Source organism: Haplochromis burtoni, unplaced genomic scaffold (genome assembly GCF_018398535.1).
Source record: "Haplochromis burtoni strain Fernald_Lab_line unplaced genomic scaffold, NCSU_Asbu1 Contig_5, whole genome shotgun sequence".
Lineage (NCBI taxonomy): Eukaryota > Metazoa > Chordata > Actinopteri > Cichliformes > Cichlidae > Haplochromis > Haplochromis burtoni.
In genome coordinates, this window is record NW_024582366.1 from 1,528,889 (window position 1) to 1,539,173 (window position 10,285).

General features: G+C 42.1%; 1 protein-coding gene across 1 annotated transcript in view; it reads left to right on the forward strand.

The window, feature by feature from the left end:
• The window catches only part of LOC102308784 (excitatory amino acid transporter 5), a 20,817-nt gene extending 14,101 nt beyond the window's left edge, over positions 1 to 6,716 (forward strand). The window contains exons 6-11 of the mRNA XM_005923440.3: positions 617 to 716; positions 1,711 to 1,944; positions 2,094 to 2,288; positions 2,492 to 2,626; positions 2,723 to 2,825; positions 4,011 to 6,716. Coding sequence (XP_005923502.1) covers positions 617 to 716; positions 1,711 to 1,944; positions 2,094 to 2,288; positions 2,492 to 2,626; positions 2,723 to 2,825; positions 4,011 to 4,175 — 932 coding nt within the window. The 3' untranslated portion in view covers positions 4,176 to 6,716. The remainder of the gene's footprint in view (positions 1 to 616; positions 717 to 1,710; positions 1,945 to 2,093; positions 2,289 to 2,491; positions 2,627 to 2,722; positions 2,826 to 4,010) is intronic.
• Positions 6,717 to 10,285: the final 3,569 nt, after the last annotated feature.

Consider the following 10,285-nt stretch of genomic DNA (forward strand, 5'->3'; position numbering starts at 1 on the left):
GACTGGTAAAACATCCTCAGGAGCTTCCTGCAGATGTTAAAAGACCTCAGCCTCCTGAGGAAGTACAGTCGGCTTTGGGCTTCTTTGTACAGGTGCAAAAAACAGCCCGAGGTACTTGTACTTGTTGACCACCTCCACCTCCTCCCCCTCTGAACTGGCAGTGGCCCTGCTCTGGACCTCCCGAAGTCCACACCTAAGTCTTTGAGGTGTTGAGTTGCAGGTGGTCTGTGTGACTCCATGTGACGAAGTTCCTCACCACACTGCTGTACTCCTCTTTCCGATCATCCCAGATACACCCCATGATGGCCGTGTCGTCTGCAAACTTCTGAATGTGGCATAATTCAGAGTTGGTGTGTCATAGTGCCAGGAAGGGGGGGAAGCGAGGGAGGTAGGAGAGTGGGGAGAGGGCTCTGTAGGTAAAGGTGAGGGTGGGGGGGTTGTGTGCTGGTCAAACCTGTTGAAGAAGTTGTTGAGTTCGTTTGCCTTCTCCACAGTCTGTGATGGTTTTCCCACCATTCCAGACGTCCCTCATTTATGGGCAAAGTCTGTGATAACATTTACAGAGCTGAAGCTTGCATAGAAACGCAAGCATAATCAGTGTTTATGTGTGCTGCAGGTTTGTTGCTGGGCAGGATGGGAGAGCGAGGAGTCCCACTGATCAATGTCTGTCAGTGCATCAACGAGTGTGTCATGAAGATCATCAACGCTGCTGTTTGGTGAGATGAAAACTCAGAGTACAGTCATACAGCTAGGGATCTGTTTACCCCCACAATAACTTCAAATTGACAATCAAAGACAAACTGATGTGCAGACTCTCAGTTTGAATTTGAGGGGTTGAACAATGCCATGCAGAGCCTATGTTACAATTGCAGCTTTCTACACCTGTGTTTGAATCAAAAGTGCATGGTTGGCTTTGTAAATGAGCCATGAAAGCTTGTAGTGACTGATTCATTTGACTGTACTGGTATTCACATTACTGAAAATGAATCTCACTCTCCCAACAAAGGTGAGCTTAATTAAACTAAACCACAAAAACAAATCCCACTGGGTGGAAAATAGTCACAACAACACGCATTGTGTATATTTTCTTTATTATATTCTTAACTGGCTGTGTTTTTGTGTTCATATGTGTCAACTGTCAAGACAAATACCAAATACGAGGAGATTTAAAACTGTAGCAAGGCTTTAAAACCTGAACGCTCAACACAAACAGATGCAGCTCTACAGGTTTTATTCTGTATGCATGTATACACCTAAGTCTGAATCAACCCTCAAAGAATGCTACTGTTGGTGAGAGCACACGCAACCAGAACCATTCTCACCCAACATAACAGGACTTCTAAGGAATGATCAAAAAATGGGAGAAGAACAGTCACGAGGTTCCTGAGAAGATGATCTTAAATGGGAGAGGCTGTTTTTTCTACATTTTTTAAATTGAAAAATATTTTGCGAGTTATTTTAATATAGTAACTCTTTCTTGCCGATCAAATTTTCTAAAATAATGCTCAGTGGACTTCAAGAAATCTATGTTCATAATTCTAAATAAACTAATGATATCTGAACTCCACTCAAGAACAAGGTATATATGAAAAATATGTGAAATGAACATGAAAGGAATGAATGTAAAACATTTAAGTTTTGCCTTAAGCTTCAGAGACAAACTTCACGTTTAGCTCTTATAGGATTCATAATGGTGTTCTGTTCTTCCAGGTATTTTCCATTTGGGATTATCTTTTTGGTGGCGGGGAAGATCCTGGACATGCAGGATCCGAGCACTCTGGGGAAGAAGTTGGGCTGGTACGGCGTTACTGTGCTCACCGGGCTCTTTGTTCATGGACTTGTCCTCCTTCCTCTCTTCTACTTCCTTCTCACCAGGAAGAACCCCTTCAGCTATATCCGTGGCCTCCTGCAGGCCTTGGTCATCGCCCTGGCAACCTCCTCCAGGTCAGCCCTACTTTAACCTGCTTCCTACGCTTCAGTTAGTTAGTCCTGGAAAGGTTCATAGCAAATATGCTAAACCCTAACTGAGGAGTGAAGATACGAAACAGAATATGGGCCTATTAATCTTTTGTTTGAATGCCACCTGTCCACAGCTCTGCCACACTGCCTATCACCATGAAGTGTTTGCTGGAAAACTGTCATGTGGACCGGCAGATCGCTCGTTTTGTTCTCCCAGTGGGTGCCACTATCAACATGGATGGCACAGCTCTCTATGAGGCAGTGGCAGCCATCTTTATTGCTCAGGTTAATGACTACGAGCTGGACTTTGGCCAATTGGTCACCATCAGGTAAAATGAGACAAACAGTTACTTTCACTTTATCTGTACAGAACCAGTCTGTGTGCATGGGAGACACAGATTATACTCTCCTGTAGCCAGTGGAGCCTTTTAAAACTTTATGAAAATACATAATAAACATTGAAGAAGCCTGCTGTCTGCTCATTTCTTTCAGTTTTGATCTCTAACTCTCCTCATGTCTCCCCGTCTTCCAGTATCACAGCTACAGCCGCCAGCATTGGAGCAGCTGGGATTCCTCAGGCTGGTCTGGTTACCATGGTAATCGTACTCACATCAGTAGGCCTGCCACCAGATGACATCACACTAATCGTAGCCATTGATTGGATCCTGTAAGTGCTGATTATGGAAAATCACAGGTTTCAAAGGCTGGAATCAGTCCTTGGTGAGGTGGTCTTGTGGCATTTTGTCTTTCCTTCTCTCTGCAGTGACAGGTTTCGTACCATGATCAACGTTCTTGGTGACGCCCTTGCAGCAGGAATCATTGCGCACCTCTGTCGGAAAGACTTTCCCCTGAGCACAGCAGGAAAGGTAAAACCATGATCGATTACACCTGGTAGTTTCTATTTGCCAGCATGAAAGGATTTGCTTGACAGCACTCTTTGAATTGACCGATGCTATGAACAATGGCAAAGTATCACTCCTCTTGGAAGAATTGGTCAGTCCAGTGAGTGCTGTCCAGCAAAAACTACAAATCATGTTTATCATGTGAGAAGTTTGTAGACCTTGGCCTTGTCAAGTCAAAAGACACTGTCGAACATTCAGCACCTCTTATTAAAGTATTTCAGTGATCATATGTACATATATCAGGCTGGGCCTGTTTCTTCTTGTACTGGCCTAATGTTAGAGATAATCCAAGGCTGAAAGATGGATGCTGTACAAGGACAGTTCAAAGAATTAACAGAAAGCCCAAAATGACCATGAAATTTTTTCTTGTGATTAGCGGATGTAAACCTTTGACCACAACTGTACATTAGTATGATCCTGTTTCTAAAAAAGATTAATTTAAAAGAAATGCTGTGTAATAGGGTAATTTAACAGAACGTAGTGATGTGCAAACTGTTTCGAGTTTGTTTTGAATAGAAAATACTTAAAAACTCCCAACATCAAATTTACTCAACTCATCAGCAAATTCAAAAACATTTGTGTCTCATCGTTGTATTTATGGGATTTTTACCTTTATTAGAGGGTTTGGGACATGTTCCATTTATATGACCGTCTTTATATGACCAACTTTACTGACCACATATCTCTGTATGTACCTGATGACTATAAACCTGAGCCTGTGACCTGTTACTTCATTCATGTCTATGGACATAATACGATTACAGCAGTAGGTGTGTTCAGATTGGACCAACAACTACAAAGGATTAAAGCTCCTGCTGTCATCCTGAGCCTCAGACTAGCTCCTCCCATATCTACTGAACTCAGTGCTCCATGTTGCCAGGAAGAACAGTCTGTTAATAGCACACCAGAAGCTGTTTCTGTCAACTTACCAGCACTGATCAACATTTCTTGAGTTGTTTTGTTGCTTCAAACACCTCTTTGTGAGAAGGCAGATGTTCTTTTCTGTGTTCTGAATGAAGTTGAAGTTAGTTAATCTAGATTAGCAATGAATCTCAAAGCAGGGGCTAACTGGTCGTAGCTAGTTTGCTGATTAAGCATGCTGATCTTGCTGCAGTAAGAGGCTAACATGTTTTTGCACTTCATCTGCAGCCTGCGCCGTCCTACGGGACACAGACTCCGCACAAAAACTCCAACACGGTCGATGTGCCAATGACGGAGATGCACACACACAAAGACTGCACGTTCGATTTGACCGGTGACTCGGTGAGCCAGATGAATGCACACACAGTCTACTACAACATCTGCCAGGTGTGAATGGAGAGAGTGGAGCAACTCACCTTGCAAAGGTCCAACTGGGTCTGTGAGACCTCATAGTGCCATCTGAACAGGATTGTTAAGAAGAGATTAATTCTATACAGGAACCTCCTTTTTGGTGTCAGCTTGATTAAGCTAACTTGAGGTGGAGGTGGCCAAAACTGGACTGCTTATTTCGGAGCTTCTCTTGCTCATTAAGGACAAGAAATGTGTGAGGTAACACATTTCAGCAGCCTCTATTGTTCTCATTTTCAGCACTCCAGCAACCCCTCAACTCATCTGTTGTCTCAAAAAAGCTCCTGTCTCTTTCAGGCCTGGGCATAAGCCCACGTTCATCTGATTAGGCACTTTCTGGAAGCCTGCAGAGGGGCAGCACCCAGTGCTCATGAACAGCACAGAGCAGTCTGAAGCTGGCACTTTTTGTTCACTGGGATTACTTTTACATTTAATAACATCAGAGACTGCAGCAGTGAATGCAGGACAGAAAACAAGAAAAAGCAGATAGGGTCCCTTTAAAAGAAGCCCTCCAGCTACAGGAATTGCAGGCTTTATTGCATCGGCTTATTTTGGTCCACTGTGGCTGAAATAAATGGGTTTGTGTTGCTGTGCTGATCATAGCCACCATGTGGTTAGAATGACTGGGTATCACATGTCACGAATTAAAGCCACCTAAATGTCAAACTATTGTTTTTATTATTATTGTTTGTAACTGCAGGTAAAATGAGTTTTCCTTTCAGGAGAAGTTCATTTCATTCCGGTTTCATATAAGAAATCCAATTCCTGATGTTGCCAGTGGAAACATGGAGCTGTTTCCACTGGCAAGACACTGGACTGTGATCTGATTGGCTGATGCTCGGTGCACACTGGGTGAAGGGTTAAAGTGTAATGAACGAATTCAAGTGCTCTTCCTCTTGTAGAGTCAACCTTCTTCTGATTCCTTTGTATACAGTAGCATGCTGGCATGCGTTCTCACTGACTTCATGCAAAGTCGAGGTGCATTATTTTCTTCTTTTTGTTTTTTGTTTTTTCACTTGAATATTGCAAAGGTAAACAAAGTGCTGTGTGGATTTGTGGAATTTTGTCGATGACAGTTGCAGCTAATGTGAACAGATTTTAATTTAATTCTGGGTCTGCTAAACATTCAGAATTGGTTACTTTCAGTGATTTATCAGGAGCCTCTGGAGCCACAAAACCAACTTTCTGTTAAGGCCAGGAGATCTGAAGAGCACACCACAAAGAAGTGCTCTCAATTTACTAATTCACTTGTAAGGATTACTGAAAGGAGCTCTGCATAATCTATAGCAAAATCAGCATTATGGGGCTCAGGTTTGTGCATAGCTGATGTTCACACTCCATCCTCAGTGACAAAACAGTTGACAAGGCTTTTCTGAACCACTAAGATGTACTGTATGTGCTATATGTCTTCTATGTAATACAACAACTCATGTCATCTGAGTTGGCGTGATGAAGATACCAATACTGGCTACGTGCTGAGTGACGTCATGCTTATGTAGCTCAAGATGCAACCAACAGTTGCAAGGGAAAAATTTGGATGTCAGCTACAAATTGAAAGGTTGGTAGTTGGATCTCCATCTGCTCCAGTCAACTCAAGAGGGTGCTGTACCAAAAGCCTCCTTGTGATGGCTTTGGTTGCTAGCAGATTACCCATAGTTTGTTACCCATAGTTTGCATGTAAGACATGAGATTATATGCAAACACTCAAAAGCTACTCACCAGATGGTAGTCAAACTGTAAACACTGCAACACAAGGCAGATATGGAGAATAACTGCCTTTAACGTAAAAGTTACGTCTCAGCACAACAATCAACACGTTTCAAAACACCCAACTCTATAAAATACATATGTCTATATTAAATTAAAAGCATAACAATAAGTAACTGGTATGTAGAAATTGGTATTCTGAGAGCACAACGTTGTCAGTTGCATGTTGTGTTTGTTGTTGTGTTTATCTTCACAATAATATTTCCAGGTCCGAATGTCAGAAATTCATCAATCTAAACAATATGGATCCCTGGAAATTCTGACACAACAATAGTGTTATTAATGTTTTCTAATTATGTACTTTTCTAACCTTTCCAGTACTTCTTAGCTGTGTATATTACCTTGAGTTTGGGAGTCTGTACTGAAAATAAAAATAGAATGAAATATTGACTATTTATCTTCAGGGCTAAAAGTGAGATGGAGAAATTAAAGGAAAGATTAAAGATTTGTATGCTGCATGAGTTGATGTTCAGTGGTTGAGATACAGCTCTTTAAACTGCTTGAAGTGCCCCTGAATGTCTCTGTTTTAAAGTAGCTTTTTGTTTGTTTGTTTGTTTGTTTGTTTGTTTGTTTGTTTGTTTGTTTGTTTGTTTGTTTGTTTGTTTGTTTGTTTGAGTTAAATGTGAAAATGTGGACCTGCCTTAATCTACAGTTGTGGTAAGAAGTTACATACAATACATCATAGGGATAAATCCAGCACCAGTAACTTAAGGAACTAAGTTAGTACATGTATATACAGTATTGATTCTATATATAAACATCGAGGCCAGGGGTGGGCAATCTCAGTCCTCGAGGGCCGGTGTCCTGCAGGTTTTAGATCTCACCTTGGGTCAACACACCTGAATCACATGATTAGTTCGTTACCAGGCCTCTGGAGAACTTCAGGACATGTTGAGGAGCTAATTTAGCCATTTAAATCAGCTGTGTTGGTTCAAGGACACATCTAAAACCTGCAGGACACCGGCCCTCGTGGACTGGGATTGCCCACCCCTGATCTAGACCCAATTATGATTTTTTTCAAGTCATTAAAGGTATAATGTTCAATTATTCCACTCTGGGAAAAGAACAGCACTAAAAACCATTAAAAGCTCAGTGTTACCATGGCAATAATGCCCTTGGTGAGTGAATGTAAACTTCAGACCACAACTGTAAATACTGTTAACCTCAATGTTCTTCTGCCAACACACACCATCAGCCCAACAAACGCTAGCATTTTCAACTTTTACTGACGTTTTACTGAAATTTTGTCTTCATCAAAATGCATCTTGTTGTATGACACTTGTGTTTTTTTACATGGTGTGTTATTTGTCATTTATGTTTGTTTGTTTTTTAAAATAAATACATGTTAATATATACAGAAATTCTTTTTCATGAGGATATTTCTGTACATATGTCAAAGTGAGTCAAAAATATCCTGCAATGAATGGAAAGCCAGAACTTCCAAACTTGCAGAACTTGACCTCCATCCATCTTTTTTGACTTGTTCAGGATCAGGTTACAGGGACAGCGTCCTAGCAGAGCGAGTGCAGCCTCAGAGTGCATTGGGCCGTTATAGCTATGGCGCTGAAAGTCCAGTGATGTCATTTGTATGTAACACAAACAACACAGCAAATGAAAACATTGAGAAGGTGCTATACCTGCTGCTAAACGTGGTAAACGTGTGCACTGACATGTTGCTTTGTGTGAAGCCATTTGTCTCCTGTGCTTTCAAAAAGGGCAGTTTTGATTTTTGTGAAGGAGCTGCTCCTTCGTGCCACTGACTGACCTATCGGCAGTATGCAGTCTGTTGACGTCACATTTTCAGTGGCGTGCTTCACTTGGAACCCAGAGCAGTAGGTACTAAAAAGGTACCTGGTACCAGGTGCTACCAAATAATGGAAAGCCCTAAAAAAAGAATTGAGTCACGCCGGGCCCAGTAGGTACTAGTGGAAAAGGGCTATAGAAAGGCCAGCCACCCTTTGAAGAAAACTCATCTCCACCTTTTAGTATCTACAATGTCCTTCTTCCAGTCACTACCCACAACTTGTGACCGTAGGTGAGCGTAGGGACACAATTACCTTTTATTTTGTTCATAAAAATTATAAACTTGGTGACGAACGGCAGCCGTGGCAGAGTCCTACCCTAACCCTAACCCAATACTTATTGTCCAACTTATTGTTGACAATGCGGCCCAAGCTCTGGGAACAAGTCAGACAACCCACACAGCCAAAGCACCTCACAAAGGAGGGATGCAACTGATCACCTTCTCTTCACCAAGTTCACAAAACCCATGAGAACCCAGATGCACCTTCAAATATCTTTGAAAGGAGAGAGACCTGATCCAGCATTCTGTAACCAGGATAAAAACCATAATGTTTCTCCTGAATCTGAGGTTAGACTAATGATGAAGTCAGCAGGACCCCACTCACACTATACAGGTCGTGTCCAAATTCATGGGCTGCGTCCTCCTGAGGCCGCGTTTGTAGACCGATTACGTCGCAGCGACGCGCCGAAGGCTGTCCAAATTTGTAGACTCCTCCGAATGCAGCCGACAAATGCGTCCTCCTTTTCCCCGAATTTGAAGGATGGGTCGGGTGTGTCCTTTGTGGCCCATCATATCCCAGAATTCATAGCATGGCCCAGCCAAACTTCAGTTTCCGGCAATGGTGGCCGCTACTAAGTTTTAAAATGACTCTTATTAATCTTTCTGGGTCACAAAATAAACTTTTAACATATTTTCAGGCGAGAAAGTTGCTGTGTAAACATCAAATATCTGCTCGGTTTATCAAGACACCACATATTTGCAAAAGTGCTTCGATGTTTTCGGAGACGTCTGTTACCCACCAGCTCGATAGCGAGCCGGGAGCTCGAGGGTCACTGAAGCCGCCGAGAACGGCACAACTCCTGGCACATCATTTTCAGATCGCTGCGGACTTTGGCTACTCTGTTTAAACGTAATATATAAGTCACTTAGACAACCTAAAATGTTATTGTTGGGCTTTTTTCAGTGTTTTATTTGTTCGCGAGTAAATCAGTTTGGCTGAGATTAAAGTTATTAGATTAGATAAAATAAAACTTTATTAATCCCCCGGGTGGTTTTCGCACAACTGAATAAAGTCAAACAGAAAACTGATTAAACAGAAGTGTGAGACGGTCGAGCGTTTACTCCAGTGTCCTGTTATATTTTAGATAGCAAGCAGCAGACAGCCGAGTTTATTAAACTCCACCGAGACAGCGGTGACGCTAATCTGAAGGCTAGACCGTCCAATTTCACGGCCGTTTACTTCCGGCCTACCCGACCTTCTGAGGCCCACGTAGACCACAAAGGCCGGGTCCTCAGGAGGATGCAGCCCATGAATTTGGACACGACTATACTGTGTGAGTAGAGGACTGCTTTCTCTTACTAAGTTGCCCGACAGTGTGCCAGAATCACTTTGTGGCAGATTGAAAAATGCAGCAATGGAAAACTTGCCAAATATTTATCTGCTAATGTCAAACAGCTTACTCAAACACAACAGCTGATTTACAGTAAATGCTGATTGAAGAATGGGATGCCATCTTTATGACCATGCTGGTGAGCAGCATGAGGAGGTGCCAGGCTGCTGTGCCTGTGTGTTCTTCCACACGCTACTGAGGCCACAGTTTATCAAATAAATGAATTGTTAAATTGCTTGTTTCTGCAGATTTCAATCATCTAATTCAATAAACCACAAAAGTCACAATCAACTCCACAGCAGAATAATCTGTTTGGCAATGGAAGTTTTTCATGGGTGCAGCCCACTCAACTCTGCTGCTCAACCCACCAGTGGATTTTTCTTACAAATGTAGCATATTTCAAGGGGAAATAAACAGGATTCAATGATCTAAGCATTGTTACAATAAATAAACAATTCACCAAATGCAATTTTTCCTTTGTTTTTGTGCTGAACTTAAGATGAATACACTGTGGTCATAAAGACATGCCATGAGTGACAACAAAACCAAGGTAGGCTGTGGCATTTAAACAACACTGCATTGCTTTGCTGCCATATGATTGCAGTATATATAACAGTATACCTAATAAAGTGGCCAGCCGGTGTACAATGAATTATGGCTTTTAGTAGAACACTGATAGTAATTGCAGTTTTTTAGTGTGCAGGTTGGACAGTAAAGGGACGTCATTGCTGCAGCTCGATACTGCAGTTATTTTTACCTGCACAAAGCACTGCAGTCATTAATCCAGTAAAGCAAGTGTGAGAGCCACGGGACTGAATCCGTCCAACGACATGCAACTGCAGGTGCCTTAGCTAATAATCCACCACAGATTAAAGGTACTATGAAGACTTAATTAGTTTGGGAAGAACCACAGG